This window comes from Hippocampus bargibanti, linkage group LG02 (genome assembly GCF_051943395.1).
Source record: "Hippocampus bargibanti isolate YZ-2025 linkage group LG02, ASM5194339v1, whole genome shotgun sequence".
NCBI classification, from domain to species: domain Eukaryota; kingdom Metazoa; phylum Chordata; class Actinopteri; order Syngnathiformes; family Syngnathidae; genus Hippocampus; species Hippocampus bargibanti.
The window spans coordinates 5,784,106-5,805,724 of NC_142735.1; the positions used below are offsets into that span (position 1 = coordinate 5,784,106).

At 40.7% G+C, this 21,619-nt stretch overlaps 1 protein-coding gene across 8 annotated transcripts in view; it reads left to right on the forward strand.

The window, feature by feature from the left end:
- diaph2 (diaphanous related formin 2) overlaps positions 1-21,619 on the forward strand; it is a 371,573-nt gene that overhangs the window by 131,903 nt on the left and 218,051 nt on the right. For all 8 annotated transcript variants that reach the window (XM_089022057.1, XM_089022075.1, XM_089022097.1 and 5 more), the window contains 5 exons: positions 1,887-2,005; positions 4,269-4,333; positions 6,631-6,735; positions 13,641-14,015; positions 17,067-17,181. In XM_089022057.1, coding sequence (XP_088878183.1) covers positions 1,887-2,005; positions 4,269-4,333; positions 6,631-6,735; positions 13,641-14,015; positions 17,067-17,181 — 779 coding nt within the window. The remainder of the gene's footprint in view (positions 1-1,886; positions 2,006-4,268; positions 4,334-6,630; positions 6,736-13,640; positions 14,016-17,066; positions 17,182-21,619) is intronic.

Sequence of the window (21,619 nt, forward strand, 5' to 3'; positions counted from 1 at the left end):
TACATTGGCTGTGTGGAGGAGAGCTGGATCAAGTGGTTGGGATGGCACTCGGCAGTGACTGGAAGAACTAGGGGTGCCAGAATAAAAAAAAAGGTGGTGATGCAGTGGGACATATGTTCGCTTTTTTGGAATTCTGCCCTACCCACAGTTGTAGAGGCCTGACAGTTCTGGGTCACTCTTGCCGTCACTGTGGCCGCTTGGTGGCGGCGGCAGCGGAGGATGGAGAGCGGCGGGAAAATAACGGCTTATTGAGATAACGGCGGGTACGCGGGTGACAGTTGTAAGCTGAGCGGCGCAGCGCTTAAGCCAAGCAAGGCAACGCTGGTGAGCTTCATCCAATCACGAGTGGGCGAACCTGCCAGCTAAAGCTTTACAGAATGGCATTCCAGGCCTCTTTTCGAAACAGATTATTATTTTTATTTTATTTTATCATTTCTCTTTTACTTTGGCTCTGACTGTTATGCTCTCACATAATTGTGGCCACAAAGGTGATTCCTCCTCCCACTCGTTTACAGCTTGCCGACATCTCACAGGGACTCCACTTTGTTTTGAGAATTGCTTTCGTGCACAGGTTTACGCCACACGAGTCTTTGTATAAATAATGAAGACAATTAATGTACATTGCCCATTTTTAGGCACATTTTTGTTGGTCAGTGACTATTTAAGTGTCCTTCAGAGTTTTGAAAGGCGCTTATAAAAATGGAAATTATTATTTTATTATTATTATTTCAGGAGAAACATAATATTTTGAATTTCTTAGTTTTTTGTGATTTGTTTATTTTTTTGCAGGTTGATTGAGCAATCTAAAGTAAGGATGATATTAAAAAATAAAACTGTGACAATATATTGACGGCATTGGAGGAATGGAGACATTTTACAATTTGAGTATCCGACTGAAAGTTCTTTTGAATAATAAAGTACAGATATTTAAATAATACTACAATTTTCCTTAAATGTAAAAATAAAAAATATAATAATAATAATAATAATAATAATAATAATAATAATAATAATTCTTATACAATGATAAAACTTCAATTTATATATAAAGCTCACAAAAAATGAATTGGTTATATTTTATTTTTATTTTTTCAATAATGCATGGACACAATTATATCAGCTGAAATGATAGGAAATATATTTGCTAATCTATTTTTTATGATGTGCTGTATATAACAAGTCCAGAGTTTTATGATTTTATGTTTTCAAATCTCCAACTACAATACATATCCTTTATTAGTTTTTATATCCACCCGTGACATTCCATATTAATCCCTAGAAAAACAAACCCTTCATATTTTAAAATGAACTGGGAGGTCAAAATCAGGCTTCGAGAATCATTATTTCACAGTTAGGAACTCATCTTAAATGGCAATCTATTTGCTAAATGTCACAAGCAATTAAAGTTGATAGTTTTACCGCCTAAAAGGTCACATTTGCCAGGCCGTTCCGGCATCTCACGCACACACAATCACGCGTCTGGATAACCCTGCTAACTTCGTACTAGCATGTTTTCCTGGTCATTGTGCTTTCAATTACTCACATTTCACCGATTAAATTTACATCTCTTTTTTATGGTTACTCTAATTGGCAAAGATGATTGCAAATTATGCGAGATGGCTGGCTGTCACCTTGAAATGGACACACAAGCACACCCTCGGCCACGGTGCGCCTATTATCTGCTCATTTCATGACAGGAGTGAAACAAGTGATCACATTTAACAAGGCACTTGGCAATTTTTTTCTTCATTTTTTTTCCTCCCCGACTTGGTATTTAGTGACCTCTACTTCGAATGAGGGACTAATTTACACTTAATTAGTCGTGTCGAGTTTGTGTCTATCATATCCCCCGTAATTGTTCTGCTTTATGCTTTGTGACCCGCCAGGCCTCAGTATTACAAGGTGATCGAAGAATGCATCTCTCAGGTGGTGCTGCATCGAAGCGGAATGGACCCCGACTTTGGTTGCAGTCGCCGACTGGATGTGGACTTCACCCATTTGATTGGTAACCTTTCGTCCAACTATTCAATTACTTTTTTATTCTTACCATTATGGTTATAAAGTGGAGTGACTGGCGACCCTGGAGTTGTGTGACATCACCGTATTCAATGTCATGAATGCTACTGAATGATTCAGTGTGTGACAGTGTTTGGAGAAATGAGTCAGGGGATGGCGCCTCACGCAGTGAGATAGCACCTGAATATATATATATATATATATATATATATATATATATATATATATATATATATATATATATATATATATATATATATATATATATATATATATAATTGTTCATGTTTTAAGCATAACTCCACCATGCTACCAGTGACAACCTAAATTCTAAACATTTTGAGCCCTAATCCCACTGGATGCACAATGTAGACTGAGTGTGCTTATTTTGCTGCGTAGATCTTTACATTGACTGCAAATGGAGATCTTTGAGTTCCTTGTTCAAGTACTTTGCATGCGTCAACCTTCTGCATTGCATTATAACAAATTAACATGTTGAGTCGCGTGTGTCTTACCCTCCGCTGCAGAGGCACCTTTGAACCCTTGAAACCGACTCACCAAACCCCTGCCGTTCGATCAAATTAAAACCACTGCTAAAAATTATGAGCTTTTTAGTTCAAGATAAAGTGAGAATCGTGATTTTCAAAATAAATGGCTCTTTAATTTTTCAATGAAATTTCTTATGTCAGGCTAAAGCATTACATAAATCATGATATTCAACGTACAAAATATATTTAAGTTTTACATTTTGGCAGAGAGTGACCAAAGTGCAAGAGTGGAGTTACAGGGAGAAGAGATAAAGAAGGTGGGGGATTTTAAGTATTTGGGGTCAACTGTCCAGCGCATGGAGAGTGTGGAACAGAGTTGAAGAAGCGTGTCTGGGCAGGCTGGAACATCTGCAGAAAAAATGTCAGGTGTAATGTGTGATAGAAGGGTTTCAGCTAGGATGAAAGGAAAAGTGTATAAAACAGTGGTGAGACCAGCCGTGATGTTGGACTGGAGACAGTGCCACTGAAGAAAAGACGACGCATAGCTGGAGGTAACAGAGCTGAAGATGTTGAGGTTTTCTTTGGGAGTGACCAGGTTGGATAGGATCAGGAATGAGTACATGAGAGGGACAACTCATATAAGAGGCTTTGGAGACAAAGTCAGAGAGGCCAGACTGAAATGGTTTGGACATGTCCAGAGGAGAGAGAGTGACGACATCGGGAGAAGGATGCTGACCCTTGAACTGCCAGGCAGGAGACCGAAAGGAAGATTTAAGAGGTGGTTTATGGATATTAGTCAAAGAGGACATGAAGGTAGCTGGTGCGAGAGAAGAGGATGCACAAAACCGGGTTCGATGGGGGACATTGATTCGCTATGGTGACCCCTCATGGGAAAAGCCAAAAATAAAAGATTTTGGCAGAGATTCAGTGATGTAAGGTGCTATTTTATTTTGTTTGATAAATGAAATAATGAGCACTTCTGAATTCGCCACAAAGAATCATCAAAAGTTCAAAGTTCAAAATAAACATATTTGCTCACATTTCTGCAGAAAGACACATGGACCACTGTTATTTCTTTGGATCGCTTAAAAACAACAAAAAACTAACGTTCCTGTTCACATCAGGGTGTTTCTACTTCCCTTAACTATTTCTCAAAAGGATTTGCAATTTAATGAGAATGTCTTCTTCAAGTGAGTAAATGGCCTACAGCACCAATTGTGCAAAATTTCGATCAATTTCGATCCCCAACCTTGCCGACAATACACACACACACACACACACACACACACACACACACACACACACACACACACACACACACACACACACACACGCGCACACGCACACTTACACACACACACACACACACACACACACACACACTCACACACACATGCTCTCAAACAATTTGGTGAAAATGATTGCCACGACGGTGGCAATCAAACATGCGGGAGAGATCTCTCCCTCACTCTTTCTCTCTGTCTCTCTCCCCCCACCACCTGTCTGCCTGTCTGTTTGTCATTACTGTACAATAAATTCAATAGTTGTAACTTGAATGAATAATGTAGATGACAAGTTGACTACAAAGCGGAGCTCATTCTGTCATCCAAATCCACAAATTACTCAAACCAAGCTTCGAGATGAATAAGGGACTATTTGCTTATTCTTTGGCATAAACAAATAAATGTCAACAAGAAAAAAAATCATCTGTTGTGGAGGCAAGGGAATAAAAAAGTAATAATGTATTTGTATGCTGTCTTGCAGATCAGTGTGTAGACAAATCTAAAGTTGAAGAAAGCGAGCAGAAAGCTGCCGAGTACTCCAAAAAGGTGAGGCATTAATCACTTCAACAGGCCCCTTGCTTTCCTATCAAGAAAGTCTTTTCTTCCGCACTGCTTCCAGACAAGCTATCGATTTTCCATGCTTTAGTCAATACTTCACTGCGACGCTACACGATCCGTATCAGCATTACCGGGATCAATGGCAAGGTTCTGATTTGTGCACAGCGTTGGGCTGCACTTAAGTTTGCGCAGGTGTTTTGATGCGTCTTTGAGGCATCCTTAATGCACACTTCATTGCTCGCACAGTGTAATTGGAATGCGATATGTTTCGGTACTATTCTCGTTCTCGTTCAAATACTACTTGATAACATAGCCTCATACTATGTAAAACTCGGACAGTTAAAAACAAAAAGAATAAATCTGTAAAGCAAAAAGTATTTTGTCCTTTAATAGAGCCTATTCTTTTTCTGGTGAATGGCTTTTTCTTCCATCACCGTGTTTCAAAAGTGACATACAAAGTGACCCTCCTAAAAAAACGGGTCGCAACTCTAAGTAGGCCCATTTCTTAGTGTTTCGTTTGGTCATAAATAGTTTATTATATTCAAAACATCACATCAAAACACTTGAGTCTTTGTCTGTGTAAGCTCTCGGTCGTACAGGAGCTTCTTCAGCGAACTAAAGTCTTACTGGTAGTTTCGGCCCTATATATATCCTTTTTGTCCTGACATGGTGGTCATTTTTGGATCGTTCGTACAACAGCCTGCTTAGGCAACATCGGATTAGTAATGCTGTTGAGGTGATACCAGAGCAAAGAGGGCAATCAGGCCAGTCGTTAGTCAGGACAATAGGAGCAATCAGTGGAGCCGCCGGGAGTTAGTCCTCTGCTCCCCCCAACCTGAGAGCAGGGACCTATCATAGTCTGGACAGTAGGGATATATATAGGGCCGAAACTACCAATAAGACTTTAGTTCGCTTAAGAAGCATCTAGGATAAGAAGCGAAACGTCCGACACCTTCAAAGAAGTACAGATGACGGCTGAAGAAACCTTTTCGGCGATACTTGGGTCTTTGGCCCTTTTTCCATTCTACAGCTTTTTTTCCATTTTTCCCATTCTACAGCATATGTTCTAGATGGCCTCCATTTAGCTCCGTGCAGTTCTTGCAGACCGAATTGGTCCATCTACCCGTCGCTCATGAGCAATGCCGAGGGATCAGTCTCAAGAGTGATTTTGAGTGGGCAACCCATAGCCCGGACCTAAGCCCCCCCCCCCCCAGATTTTTATTGTTTGGGGCTATTTTAAGGACAGTCTACGCAGGGAAACCCATACTTTCACGGAACTCAATAAAGCCATCAGGGAGGAGATGAGAGCCATTACATATTCAAGTCTGTAAGAACGTCATGGATAGTGTTTTGATAAAAACCCACCTATTTGATATTTTTAATATAATAAACTAGTTATGACTAAAGTAAAGTTTCATTCAATCAGACAAAACACTAAGAAACGGGCCTAATTAGACTTGGGGCCCATTTTATTTTGGGTCACCCTATATGCAGAGTTGACCATTTGATGCTGACTGAAATGATTTCAAGTAAGCAATGACATCACACATTATGAAAATCATAGACTTTGTCCCACATTGAATTTAGATTAATGAGATGAATTTGCGGATTTTTTACCAAACTGTCTTCTTGATGATCTGTCATCAAGAAGGAGCTGATCCAAAAGGCGAAGCTCTCAATTTACCAGTCGATCTACGTCCCGACCCTCATCTATGGTCATCTATGGCTTTCCTACTGAAGCTGCTGCCCCTGCGACCTGACCTTGGATAAGCGCCAGATAATGGATAGATTAGATTAGTGGAGAAATTTACATTTCAGAGCAGCAAAGTTATGAAAGGAAGAGCAAAGTTTATACAGCCAAACCCGTTTTTCTCTTCATCCTTTCCTGTACTATGATGCTAAGGGAGGTCAAAATTGAATGCATACAATTACAATATATTTTTAAAGCTCACCAATGGAGCTTCTGTTTTTTTCCCCCTCAGCCCTACTGACTTGCCAGCCTAGTGCGCGAGTCCTGCTGCTTCTGTGACGTCATTGCGCTGACATGTCTTGGTTTTGTGCAAAGGTTAAATCCATCAACATGTATGAAAGCCAGGCCCGAAACAAAGATAAAGGACAACAGGAGTCCCGGATGATGAAGACTGCAAATAAAGCGGCATGGTTTCGGGCGTCTGTTGATGTGCCCCGACGCCACTCTCCAGAGACGCCCCGCCGCTCTCCAACCTCCGCTACAGTGTTTTCATCAGTATGCGCACCTTGACATATTTATGTCCTCTTTCTTGCAGTTTGACGAGGAGTTCGGAGCACGGCAGGAGGCACAGGCTGAGTCTCAAAAGAAAGAGGAGCGAATCAAAGAGTTGGAGGTGAAGATCCAGGCCCTCGAGTCTCAGGTACATCCACAAAAAAAAGGTTATTGCTGGGCTCCACTTTTCACGCAGATGGAGAGCTTTTCGCACCTCTCGCACATCTCACATATGTTGTCTAAGTGGATGTGAGAACATCTGATTTAATAAAAGGTCAATCTCCTTAAGTTGGAGCTCTTTATGTGGCTGAGTTTCAGCATCAGAGCTTTTTCCAGTGTAATTTTATTGTCTTGGAAGTGGATTGCATTTCTTTTTTATACTGCCTTATACATTATACATTTCTTGAGCGCACAAAACTACTTTCCCATTTTAACTCAATTGCAAACATTTTAGCAGTTTCTTGAGTGGAAATAGCAGTAAATGAATTTAATGTAAGTCAGTATTGTAAGAGCTGCAACACCAACGGCACCATCACACCTGAACTGTCTCGTCACTACCTCACTTCCTGATCACCAGAGATGGGGCACTTTACCCTGCTGGTTCATCCTGTATCAGTGAACTCGGCATCCTTCCGTTATCGTCTCTCTGCCCTTACTTTTGTGTAATAATTGCCGTCCATCCTTATCCTTTTAAAGTGCTTCCACCCTTGCATTTTACCAGCCCCCTACAAAACAAATAAAAAAATGTCCATGCATGCCGACGTGGGAGAGAGGCCACCAACAAAGGCCCACTCGTCACAGAGCCCAGCCTTCATGGATGCGCATGAAATGCATGAGGGGAGCAATTAATACCCAATAGACAGTGCTTACTCTCCTCCTTACGTATATGCACACAGCAATGTTGATCTTGAGTAGCAAGCAAGTGATGTCAGAGACACAATTTACAGTATTTTGCAGGTGCACGATGAAGTAGTCAAACTCTTTCCTACCCTTTTTGAAGGACTGCTCCCTCAGAAAAAAAAAGTTACATCATGAGAGTTTTTATATTTGAGACTACTGAACTTAACCTCCCTTTATTGTATTGTATTTGCCTTTATTAGTCTCGCAGTGGACAAATGTATGTTTTACAGCAGCAAAGTGATGAAAGTAAGAGGAAAGGAAAGGAAGACAGAAAAAAATACAGGAGATGATGTAAACGCAGCCACTCTCGTGACGTCATCTTGAAGTCCAAACAAAAAAAAACAACTAAATAAAAAAATAATGTGACACAACACAAAAGTTCAATTTTAAGCACTTTCTGCAACCTGTTTGTTGTATGAAGCCGTTCTAGATGACAGAGAGGATCCAAGCCTCCTTTTCACCAGTGGATCAGGGGCGTCATGGTTAAATGTGCAAGTCTGCTACAAACTAAATGTTGAAAGCAAACATGAAGCTGTAGCATCCATTGATGAAAAGAGACTGTTTCACATCTCCTATCCAATGTAAATTCACTTCAATTCCAAGCAGCGACAGTTCCACATATGCATCGGCGCTCTGTGCTGTCTAACAGAATCAACTTTTCCGCTGAAAATGCCGCCACAACAAAACACTATCGCTCCAAAGCTGTACAGCGATGACAATCAAATGGCACCGACATTCCTGCCTCATCAAAAACAGTGCTGGCGTATTTGTGCTGCCGAAAAGGCGCAACCGCTCAGTAGGGTCTCCTCCTTGATAAATGTTGCAACCAAAAATGCTGAAAAACAATCCGTAATCATTACACGCGACGCACAAGAACTCAAAAGACAAAGGGACAAAAGAAAACACAATAGCGCCATCTTGGACTTGTTATGTAATTATCATATAGACAAATGTTGTGTATATGATAGCTCACCCAAATTAATACCTGTATTGGATTGGATTTGCCATTCTTCCCACCTTCAAATCCCATCTCAAAACCCACCTATTTGAAATTGCATTTTGTGTGTAGCTCTATCTCTTGTTTCTATTTATAATTGTATTTTAGTTATTGTATTCTATTTGTAATTGTATTTTATTTATTGTAATATCTATGCTTGTCTGTGACTGTAAAGTGTCCTTGAGGGCTTTGAAGGGCGCTTAAAATAAAATGTATGATTATTAATATTATTATTATTTAATTATTACTGTTACAAATCCGCATACACTGGGGATGTGTATATCATCTCCATCCCCACACACAATGAAATCAAAGCCCCGCAAACGTTCTGCAAGGCGCGTAAATGTCCCTGTTCATTTGGACCTGTCGTTTAATGATCCAACGGGAGTAACAGCTAACCGATCGCCGTTTTTTGATCTCCTGTGAGTTAGCCATGCGAAATGCTCCAATTCCATCTCGGCAACAACAAGCTCTCTGATGATTACCAGTGTGTTTTGCCGCCTTCATCTACGTTCGACAGAGCACTGCCAAAGTCATTGACGTTGCAAGCGCAGGCCATTTAAATCCCGCTTTCGGCTCTTTCCATCAAAGCCATCCTGCCATCACAGGCATGTTATTTTTTTCAGTTTTTGTTTTTTTGTCATTTTTTCTTCACAATGAAATCGATGCAAACCCTAACCTTTCATCCAAAGAGACAGCCTGTCTACACTCAAACTAGTGCGTGCCCAAGTCATATCTGCTCACCTTGTTTGCCACAACCAGGAACATTTAATGAGCGTCGGTCTACCAGGAACGTTGGTATTGTAACAAGCAGCCTGTCTGCTGTGCCTTTTTGATTATCCCACAATTGAGTGGAGTAGTGCCTCCACCTGCAAACATCAAGAAAAGGACGTGGGAATCACAACACGTCGGGAATCATCCACCCTTCCCCAAGCTTAGCAGAAGGAAGCTATTCACTGCAGTCGGGGTGGAGATGTAATGAATAATGTAGCAGTGCGGAGGTACGCAGCGGAACTCTGAGCAATCCCATTAATAGCTTTTAACAAGCTGACAGACTCGTAGCCGACCTCAATCGGCCCCCGGGAAAAGCTGGCGGCCTACGCAGGGTCGAGCCCATTTCCACTTTTCTTCGTTTGTGTTTTAACCCTTTCCCGATGGAGTCCAAATAGGCAAAATATCACGATAATAAAATCTGAATGGTGTCATCTCAAACCACGTATCTCTTGCATTCAAGTTTTAGCCTTTACCAAGAATGGGGTAAACTTGCTTCGTTAAAATGGCTGATTAGTTTTTGGTTGTTCAAGTACAATTTAAAGCTCATAAAATATTTAGATCCAAACAGCATTTTACAGAAAAAAATCCTGTGTTTACGTTTCTGTCGACAAGAATCTCACCTAACGCCTTTGTGTCAAGCTTTTTTGCGAAGGATGGTAGCAATGGTAGACGGTACCGGGCTCTTTATTTGTAGAATGGTCATAGAAAGTTACTCTCAGGGAAGTGACACACAGCGTGGGAGATGTGTCAGGCTGAGATTCACTTGACAGCCACGGTGCGCACATGTGACGCCACAAACGCACACCTCGTTCGTGTTTGTCAATGATCTCCATCTTCTCCTCGACTGTTATTTTGTTTTGTGTCTTCTTCGGCCCAACACGAGCCTGTGGTGGGATCTTTTTCGGTCCCATAACGGCAAAAGTATCTGCGAAGACGATCGACGTGTGCACTCATAGAAATGGGGTGTGGAAAGGTAGGCCGGCTGGAACGCTGTACGGTCGTGTGCTGTTGTGTTCTTCCGCCGAAGATTACTCCGCCAGCCGTGGTGGGGGGTGTGCATCGTGAAAATAGTGCGTATGCCAAGGTTTAATTTTTACGTTCGTAAACCGAAAGTTCGTAAGGCAAGGTGTTCGTAAACCGACATCCCACTGTATTATGTTCACCCACCAGTTGGCTAACGATGGATAATATACACGGCATGGGAAAGAGTATAACCCAAACGGAATGCACCAGATAACATTCATCATTGATATGTACTTTGATTATCCCCAGAGGAAAAACAATACAATACATCTTGATTTATATAGCGCTTTAACAACAGCTGAAGCTGCAACAAAGCGCTTAACATAAACAGCTATCATATACAGGAAATAAAGTCAAAGTCAAAGTCAAAGTCAGCTTTATTGTCAAATATGCTAATATGCATGACATACAGCACAGATGAAATTAATGTCCTCTCGGACCCAGCGTGCAAGGCACTTATAACGTGGCTAAAAAAGACATACAATTGACAACAGACAATACATGTAATTTCTGTATGTAAAGTGAGGTAGTGTCGTATGGAAAGTGAGGTAGTGACGTATGTAAAGTGAGGTAGTGACATATGTAAAGTGAGGAAGTGACGTACATAAAGTGACGTAATGTCGTAATTGCAAAACAAACAACTAGAAAGGGTTGAAGTGAGTTCTTGTCTAATGAGAAATAACAAAAAATATAGAGTTCAGGATGATCGTATAGATATAAAACAGTCACAAAGATCGTAAAAATCACCAGGGAGTGAATCCAAGATCAAGTTCGAATCATGCTGAGTCAAATGCTAAAGAGTACAAGTTAGTTTTGAGACTGTTCTTAAAGATGGGCAGCAAGGGGGCTTGCCGAATGTTCATTGGAAGGTAATTCCAGAGAGTGGGACCAGTAACGATCCCCTCTGAGCCTCCGATTAGTTTTTGGCACATCTAATAATGTATGATCAGCAGACGTGAGGCGTCGAGAAGGTGTGTAGAGGTGGATGAGCTCAGAAAGGTAAGGAGGAGCGAGGCCATTTAAACAGGCAAATAGTGATACAGTTTGAATACAAATGTTGAACAACAGTCTCTGTTGACTCGGTAAGACGGGAATGGACAAAAGAACGAGGGAGAAGGTTTGGGGTTAGAGTTGAAAATAAGTGAGAATTTAAGTAGTTTGCTCGTGTTTATTTGAAACACGTTCAATAAAGATATGATTGACACATCCGTGGACGCTGGCACCGGTATCTTTAAACAACACGTGGTCCCAGGGGTTCATCTTCAAATAAAATAAGTCACATACAAAAATGACTGTCACACATCTAAGAAATATTGCAATGTATTTCACAAAAGCAAAAAGAGAACAAAAAAGCAAATGGAAAAGTGTGTTGAAAGAGCACCCATGGCTCTTGTCTTTTTATTTTTCATAGTGATTTTGCTTTCAAGATATTGTCAGTGGCATGATGCATTACGGCTGTTTTTTTTTTTTTTTTTTTTTTAAGCCGTAAAGATACTTTGCAGTGTGTCTCCCACACATCAAACAAGCTAATTGAGAGGAAACAAAGTTATGTGCTGGTATTGTTTGTCATGACCTATTTGCTCCCTCATATTTGTGCCGTGGCTTCTGCATGTGTGTACGTGTATATGTATTTGTATTAGGCCTCTACTGTTACTTCTTAAAGAGGACAAGCTCAAAGAAGCTCAGAGACTCATCAGGGAATCTGAAGGCAAGGAGGGTGTCTTCGCTTTGTTTTTTCTTGCTTGGGTGCCGATAAAGCGCTGGTCAGACCTCTGGCAATGTTTTTCCCTTCCGCAATGGGGCAGCATTATCCTTTTTTCCATGTTAACGCTTTGTTCCAGCTTCAACTGTTGTTAAAGCGCTATATAAACCAATATGTATGTATTGCATTGTATTTTGGACACCCACCCTCATTTCAAGCTCATATAACTCCAAACGCATATTACTTAGGAATTAACTCGTTTTTGTCTGATGAAAGCAGAGAGTCTAAGGTTTCTTATGCTGCATTGAATGTTTATGTAGTCCTAAAACTCAATATTATGTGGGTCCTGGAATTCGAGTGACAATGACAAAAACCCTGGCAATGGAGTGGACACATTTTTGCACATCTGGCAATGCATATGATTTCAGAAAATGACATGGATGTGAAAAAAAGTCACATTAACATTCTCATAGAAGCAATATTTTGCCAAGAATTCTGACGGTAATCCGATCACATTAAAGGATCTCTGGTTTATGGGACAACTTCATTCCGAAACCGCATCAGTAAAGTTTATATGGAAGCCAAACACGAAATATGTTTAGCCAGTAATCTATTGATTATTATTGGAATTATGGGTACTTTTAAGTCACAGACTTAATACAATCAATTAAGAGAACAGCCAATCCATCTGTGAGAACTGAGAGTGCTTTCTTGTACTGCAGATTCAAACATTAGCCTGTTTTTAACTTCATTTGACAGGACCTCCGAACCTTTTGTTTCTGCAGATATCAATAGACTATCAAACGAGCTGTGATGTTTTTACCCCCTCACATTTCCTGCTTGTTGAGTGCAATTTTCATATGTAATCACCTTGCAGGTGATTGGACAGATATGGGATTGGGAAACAGTATTTAATCACATAGCATTCAGCTATGTTAATTACCTGCCACGCTCACCTCCTCATTGAGTCGACAGTATGAATCCAAACCCCTTTCATATAAGCTTGCCATCAATATGGAAAGCAACCACACTCTTAATTTAGCAGTTAATTTCCTTCAATTTCCTTATATCAGCACAGAGAGAGGAAATGGGCCGCAGAGGGTTTGAGATTGACAGACACATAATCGTCAAATCTGTATTGTCACAGAGAGGAGCTCTTATTCTAGACCTAATAAACAATCAGACATGTTGTGGTGAATTCGAACATGTTTGGGGGAGGGATGGCGGATGCCAATCACATTCTAAGCAAAGTGGCTTTGGAGGTGTCTTTCCTTTTAGAAATGCACACGTCTCATAAGGTTACACCATGCCCGTGTTTGGCGACCCATAATTGCCAAATTAGCATTTTTTGGTTCAGATTGGCATTTTGACTCAGACTTGCAGTGTTTATGTGGTGAAAGAAGTCATTGGAGTCATGCTGAGGGACTGTGTTACCCCTTCTCAGTCTCAGCTGCGGGAGTGAGGTCCAATAATTGCAAATTTTAAGGCTGCACGAGCAGGGCTTAAACCTCCTCCGCTTTCCCAAAGAAAACAAATATACTCGTCTTTAAATCTTCTTGGCAACACCATAAAGCCGCGGTCCACGTAAAAGAAAGTTCCTTTGCATCTTGATTACAAAATAAATAAAATAAAAAATCAAATCCATGTCTCCTCACAGATTGCAGCTGGTCCAGCTGTGCCTGGAGCACCACCTCCGCCACCACAACCAGGAGGCGCCACAGCACCGACTCCGATGCCTCCGCCTCCTCCCCCTCCGCCACCTCTCCCGGGAGGGTGTCCTCCACCGCCTCCGCCTCCTCTGCCTGGCCATGCCGGTGCTCCACCGCCGCCGCCGCCTCCTCCTCCGGGTGGGGGACCACCACCTCCACCGCCGCCGCCCGGCTGCGGGCCTCCACCCCCTCCGCCTTTCTTTGGGGGCCCGGGTGGGCCTCCTCCACCACCTTCCATTCCTGTCCTCAAACTGCCATATGGACTTCAGCCCAAGAAGGTTTATAAGCCTGACACGGTGATGAAGAGAGTCAACTGGAACAAGGTATGCTGAGAACAAACTCCACACCCTTGGTTTACTATTTCTTTGGCTTTTTGCAATTGGTTTATTTCATTATTTATTTTATTTATTTTGCGTGGAATGCCGCAAGTACATCACAGAAGGGTGATAAAGGGGAAATATAGTGTGATGATCAGCCTTTCACATCAAATACAGCAGTGCAATGCGCAACATGATGTGGCACACACTTTTATAGTTTGCGAAAACTCTGACTAGTGACTAGCTAATCATAGTTTGCGAAAACTGATGTTGATCAGCGCCTTCGACAAGGCGCTGGTACCCTTTTTGGGTTGCCAACTCGAAATCTGATTGGTTAGAGCAACAGTTTGATCGACACATTTGAGGCGACATGTACCACAGAACTGATTGTGAAGGAATACAGGTAGATTTCTGTCCCTGGGAACAAATGATGGCTGAAATGTGATTGGTTAAATGCTTTGAGACGAAAACACACGTCTGGAAGCAGCACGACATGGGGAAAAGTAATGAAAGGAAACTGAAAGACAATTTGGAATTATGTAATAAGAATTCATGGACAAAATATACAATACAATGCACATAAAAAATATAATTAACATCAGTCCCTGATTCAGATATTTTTATGTCAGCAGAGAAGGCTTTGCAGGCCTTGATGGTCTGCCACTGATTATTTGCAATGCCACCAGAGGAGTTTTCATCAACAATAAATACAACGATAGAATGCACATTCAAAAGTAAGCTTTGGTTGGTCTTCATGTGAAGAGTCGTAACTGCCCTGGCATGGGCGGAAATGTGCCATTGAGCACACATCCTTAAAATGTCATCAACATTGTCAATTTAGTTCTTTTTAATTTAAATGGTGAACGTTAAAATGCAACCCTGATTGAAATTAACACCTGCACCTTGTTTTCTTTTTATTATTTTACTATATCACGGGGCACTTAAACTGCATATTGGAATGCCATTATGTCCTATAGAAATCTTGAGGGCTCAAAGTGAAATAGATACCACCAGCATTTCCGAGCAGATTGCGGATAACCTTCGCAGTTACAATGCAAAAAAACATTGTGCCACGAGTGAGGTCATTTTATTTAATAGCACATTCAAAATTTAAAAAAACAGATCTTTTCTAAAGCCTTCCAAGGAGTCAGCACCCAAGAAGCGGTTGCACGGATCCCAAAGTGAACAATCCTTTCCCCTCAGACACCCTCAGAATGGAACATGTTGATAAGATAAGATAACCTTTATGAGTATCACAGTTTTTCAACCTTAAGCACTTTTCGGCACCCTCTTTGTTTTATGAAGCAGTTATAGATGAAAGAGGAGAGGATCTGTTTCCTTTTCACCAGTGCATGAGGTACTCGTGGATCATAACTAAATCAAAACAGTTCTACTACATCGGAATAACCACTTATTTAATGTTTGATGAATGTTAATTAATGGACTGCTTTTTTTTATTATTCTGTGCCATTGTACTTTCCCCTGCAGCGAACTCTACATTTTTAACTTCAGGCCAATGCTGCAATCTGTCATACTGAAATTGACCTTTTTAAAAAAGCCATATATGCAAATGTATTTTGGATTCCTATACACACACTAACAAGCGGATTTTTTATGATGTCAGCACTCGAACATTTGCCATTTTGCCTTCTCAGCTTAATTTTATGTATAAAGTTAGATATATTTATGGCCGTGTCACTGTGATTAGTTCATATTCAGGAATTGTGGTGTGCATTGAAAAATACCTTTGTTTTGCAGTAAGAGTGGTTTGGTGATGCAAATGAAATTCATAAGCACCAGAGGACAAACAATCTATTGTTTTGACAGTCAAAACAGTCTCCTGCCTTTATAGATTTGAAGTGCACGGGTGCCGGCGGCAAATGTGAATTAGTTGGATAAGGTTGTAGTTATTTTTCATCGCTGTTCCATCCAGTTTGTCGTGCCAGGGCACGAATCAAACAACTTCGCGGATAGTAAGTTCAAGGCAATTAACCTATCATCGCTCTGCATATAATGTTGGATAGTCTGGCCCATGTGTAGAATTCATTGTTAAAAAAAACAAAGTTGCTGACATCAGAAATTAACATCTTTTTTCCTCTCCCAAACTTCTATTTCCATCAATATTGCCACACCATATTTTCAAGAATAGTTCAAGCATATCGTTGGCACATACACAGCAAAAGAACAAGATAAAATACTTTGAAATAAGGGGACTGTGCTTGTTTTGGTTCTGATATGACTGGCTTTTTTCATTCTTACATTCAGAACACATTTCAAAAAATGATTTGTAATAAGGTAAATGGTGCTGATTAGGTATCTGTGTTTATTGAGCTGATGTATGCACCTCTGATGCAGAATTGTAACAATTATTTTTCTATTCTTATTGGGACATTTTTGGGGGAAGGTGCTTTAAAAGAAATGTGGTTTATTTAATAATGCAGATTTTGCATTCACTTTGTGATTTGTTCCACAAAAAGAAAAAAAAAGTTTCCATAAATATGCTCTCATTTTACTCCAGATTTCGCTTGAGGCAAAATCTCTTCCAGTTGTACATGTACATATCTTTATAGAGCATATATTCTACTAAATGTTTTTCAGAACAAACCAATAAAGGTTATTTATACAAGCCTTAAACATACTTATATAAACCTCAAAAATATTTACATAAGCCTTAAATATACATTCCATACAAAATATAGCGCTGAAGCAACTTACAAACAAATTCACCTTACGAACGAACATATCTCATTCATAAATTGGGGAGCATCTATTCAAGCAAATTGGGGCATCTGCACATGCTCATTTCATCTTCGATCGTGTCAAGTACACCCGATTGGCCATGGGCGCATACTTTAAATACGCAATCGTATATAGCCACTGGTCGTTTGTTCTTTCAAAGTGACTCCAGTCAAAAAATAAGGACTTTGCGTGGGCGCATATGCACGCAGAGCGAAAACATACTACACACATACTATCCAGGAAGACTTTTTTTTTTGGGAGTGGCACTTTTATGTGCTCTCTGATTGGGCTGATAATGGAATCCTTGTGTGACTTCAGATAGTGCCGCAGGAAATGGCAGAGAATTGCATCTGGATCAAAGTGAAAGAGGAGAAGTTTGAGAATCCCGACCTGTTTGTTCAGCTCTCCCACTGTTTCTCGTCACAGAGCAAAGGTAAGACAGGAGGCGCTGTCTCACCTTTTCATTTCTCCCCGTACATGGCCCTGCTTGATTAATTAATCTGTTCGTGCACTTCATTTAGCTTCTCTGTCTAGCCACTTTAATCCCATGACACGTCCCCCTGAAATATTAATTACAACAGCCAGCTTGCCCTTAATTCTCATAATTGTGCCAATTAAAGTTAGCAATGCTCTTGCTGAAGGGTTTTCACATATTTTTTTCTTTCAATGTGTGCCTTATTTGTGCGCTCAATCTTTGAGGAGCATTTTTACCATCAACATTCTGTGTGGGCAGACAAAAGGGATGTTTGACCCGAGAAGTGCTATGTTTGGTTTGTTTCTTGCCTTTTTGAGTCCAGCAAGCCAATCGTCTATTGATGTTTTTTTTTCCCTGCTGTGAGACATGTGCTCTTCTAATACGTATTTTTTCACCGAAGCTTGCTAACTTTCAGATAAAAAAATGGCTAATAAAAATGTCCAAATAGGTTAGATTTACTGTATGTATGGAGTCGTGCATGTGGAAGAACTTGACTTTCATGGTGACTTGGTGTGAGAGCCCCCGGTTTGACAGTGTTTGTTTGTGTAGTCCACCATGCTAATTCTAGCACCGGTGGAGACAGAAGTTCAAGACCTGTCAAGTGCCGAGCAGTCAAATGTCAGCTCTGTCAGGCTATACCCAATCCTTCAACCCTCTTCCTTTTCATTACTTTGCCGCTGTGAATTGGGAATTTCTCCAATGGGAGACGGATAAAGAATGGCTCATTTCATCTAGCCATTGACTCAACGTCTTTTTAATAATAATAATAATACATTTAATTTACAAGCGCCTTTCTGAACACTCAAGGACACTTTACAACAAAGACAACACACAAAACAGTAAAATCATGCATACAGCAATAAATAATAAAATAGCATAATAAATTAGACCATGTAAGCAAGTTTAAAGAGGTGGGTTTTCAGGTGAGATTTGAAAGTAGGAAGGGAGTCAATGTTGCGGATGTTGGGTGGAAGTGAGTTCCAGAGTTTAGGAGCGGAGCGGCTGAAAGCTCTGCACCCCATCGTTGTGAGACGGACAGAGGGCGTGTAGAGGTGGAGGGAGGAAGAGGATCTGATGGCCCGAGTAGGAACGGAGATTTGAATTAGGTCAGACAGATAGGGGGGGGGGGGCAAGGTTATGGATGGCTTTAAATGTAAACAGAAGTATCTTGAATTCAATACGGAGTTTAACAGGGAGCCAGTGGAGCTGTTGGAGGACAGGAGTGATGTGGTGAAATGAGGGGTTTTTTGTGATGATCCGGGCTTAGGAATTTTGGACTAGTTGGAGTTTATGGAGACATTTTTGATTGACCCCGAAAAGAAGTGAATTACAATAATCGATACGGGAGGTGACGAGACTGTGGACGAGGATAGCAGTGGTGTGAGGGGTGAGAGAGGGACGGAGACGATTGATATTGCGGAGGTGAAAATATGCAGACCGGGTTATGTTATTTATGTGGGAGTGAAAAGATAGTGTGCTATCAAGGATGACACCCAGGCTCTTAACCTGAAGGGCGGGGGACACGGTAGAATTGTCAATGGTGAGAGAGAAACTGTTAGCTTTGTGAAGGGTGGATTTTGTACCGACAAGGAGAAGTTCAGTTTTTTCGCTGTTTAGTTTGAGAAAGTTATGAGAAAACCAGGATTTGATTTCTGAGAGGCAAAGTGTAAGGGATGCAGGTGGAAGAGAGGCGTCGGGTTTACTGGAGAGGTAGAGCTGGGTGTCATCCGCGAAGCAGTGAAAATGAATTCCAAATTTGCGGAAGATATCACCAAGGGGAAGAAGGTATATAATAAAGAGAAGGGGCCCCAGGACAGAACCTTGGGGCACACCAGAAGACACAGGGGAGGACCGTGAAGTGAATGAGGTAATTTGGATAAACTGTGAGCGGCCAGTGAGGTAGGAGTGAAACCAACTGAGTGGGGTGTGTGTCACGCCTAGAGTGGAGAGTCGGTTGAGCAGGATGGGGTGAGAAATGGTGTCAAAGGCCGCAGATAAATCAAGAAGGATGAGAATAGAGAGGGAGCCGGTATCTGCTGCTATGAGAAGGTCGTTCGTGATTTTTATGAGGGCTGATTCAGTGCTGTGGCGGGGACGGAAACCAGACTGAAATTGTAGAGGTTATTGTGAGTGAGGTGAGAGTGGAGTTGACAGGCGACGGTTTTTTCGAGAATTTTAGCGATAAATGGAAGATGCGAAATTGGACGTAGGTTATTGAAATCATTGGGATCTGAACCAAGTTTTTTCAGGATTGGTGTTACAGCTGCGGTTTTAAGAGGGACAGGAACAATTCCAGTGGACAGTGAGGAGTGAATAATAGACACCAACAACTTTGTCACAGCACTCAGCTTTTCACCCAAAGCTGATACGCTGGGAACCTGTTCACGGTGTAACCCGACTCTTGCCCCGAGACAGCAGGGAGCCAGCGGCCCGCAAATTATTGATTGATATTATTGACCTAATTTATTGTAGTCTGTTTCCTCAATTCTTTGCCATGCTTCATAGCAAAAACAACAACAACAAAAGCAAAAATAAGACAAGGGAATGATTGGCGAATTCAGACTACAGCTCAACATGAAATCTTCATTTCAATTTTGCTTCAAATTATCTCATGTGATATTTATTAAAATCCTCTTCTTCCCCATATGTCTTAAAAACGATCCATATATCGACATTATTCCATTTTCAGAGTAAGAATTTACAATACTGCACATTACTCTTTGCTGGATCCCTATCAATTATCCCTGCAGCAACTTCCTTGCATCAGCCTTCATGCCAGAATTGTTAAAACAGAACATAATTTTGGCATGAATGAAAAAAAATGCTGTTTAATGTTTGATAAGGGAGCCCACTCAAGGGGCGGTGGAGCCAGCCAGGGTGGCTTTGTGTGCAAAATCCTGAAAAGGTGTCATGATGTGTGGCATACAGGGCTCCTTTTGTAACCTCAGCCTCTTGCAAGCCATCGTATTTCTGCTGATTCAAGTTTAAAAGCAGACTTCACTGTTGGATTCAATTTTACATTGGAATAAAAATTCATGTTAAAAAAAAGGAAAAAAAATGTGTGATCTTAGAGGTAGTTCTTCATGCCCAATGTCTGTCTGTGTATCACGGAGGCTCAGGCAAGCAGGTGGAAATGCATTCCCTGCAGAGCTGGCCTCCGTAAATGGTGCATGAAAGCATCTGTTGAAGACACATTTCTCAGGGTTACAATACAAAGGAATGAAACAACACAATGGCAATCCAGAATTTTTAGCATCTTTATTTTGCAAAAAGTCTAGAAAATAACGAAAAAAAAAAACATTTATTTTTGTCTCACTTTCAAGAAGTGGAACTGATCCGATTGTCAGACAAGCTAAATTGCAATTGATCATTTTCTTCCCTTCTAAACTTTCCAAAATCAATGTGCGGGGGGAAAAATATATAATTTGTGAGTCACATTCATATTAATTATCTAATGGTGCAATTAGATCCAGCCATCACTTTTCTCTCCATCCTAGCCTGTTCAAGGTCAAAGGAAAATTAAGACGATGTGAGCTCACAATAAGATTCTAAGTACGGTATTTGACAAACAACCGAACATTTGCTCTCTCATAATTGATTAACATCAAGTAGTTTGCTGCTGTTTTGACATACTGTTACTTTAAACCCAATACAATGGTAAATATACGTTTTTCGGGGGGTGATTTTGTTATTTCTGTATTTATTTATGTATTTATTCATGTATTTATGTATTTAATTTGTATGAAACATAAGAAATTTGTTTCACTCAGTTTTTTTTTATAGAACATTTAAACAAAACATTCAATACATAAAAGTGAACATAAATGAGAAGGCCAGAAACAGCCTTGAAATAAACTGGCCGTTGGGGAAATTTCACAAGAGGGGCTGAGTAGAATTGCACACCTCACTTTTTTATGTATTTCATTTTTCTATTTAATCCCGTTTTTTTATATATATTGCATATACCATGTCATTCAAGGACTCATAAACACATGTACATTTTTATTGAAATGTTACATTTGTTTCATGTTACTTTTGTTGCAAGCAAATTTGTGAAATACACAGACTCATGCTAGTTGCATAATCAGTGAAGAAGCAATATTGCTGACTGTCCATCCTTCTCCTATGGTAACGTCATTGGGGTCCCAGATTATCTGGAATTCCCTTAATCTTTCGAGTTAATGCCAATAGGTGAATGCCTTCCTACTTTTAAGTCATTCACTGCCATTCCCAAATGTATTCGGGAATTGAAAATATGACGTAGAGGGCCATTCACGAATTAGTTTTTTTTCTTGCTTGGGTGCCGATAAAGCACTAGCCAGATGTCTGGGAATTATTTTTTTTTCCCTTACACAAGGGGGTAGCAGTTCCCTTTTTTGCACTATGTACAGTTTTT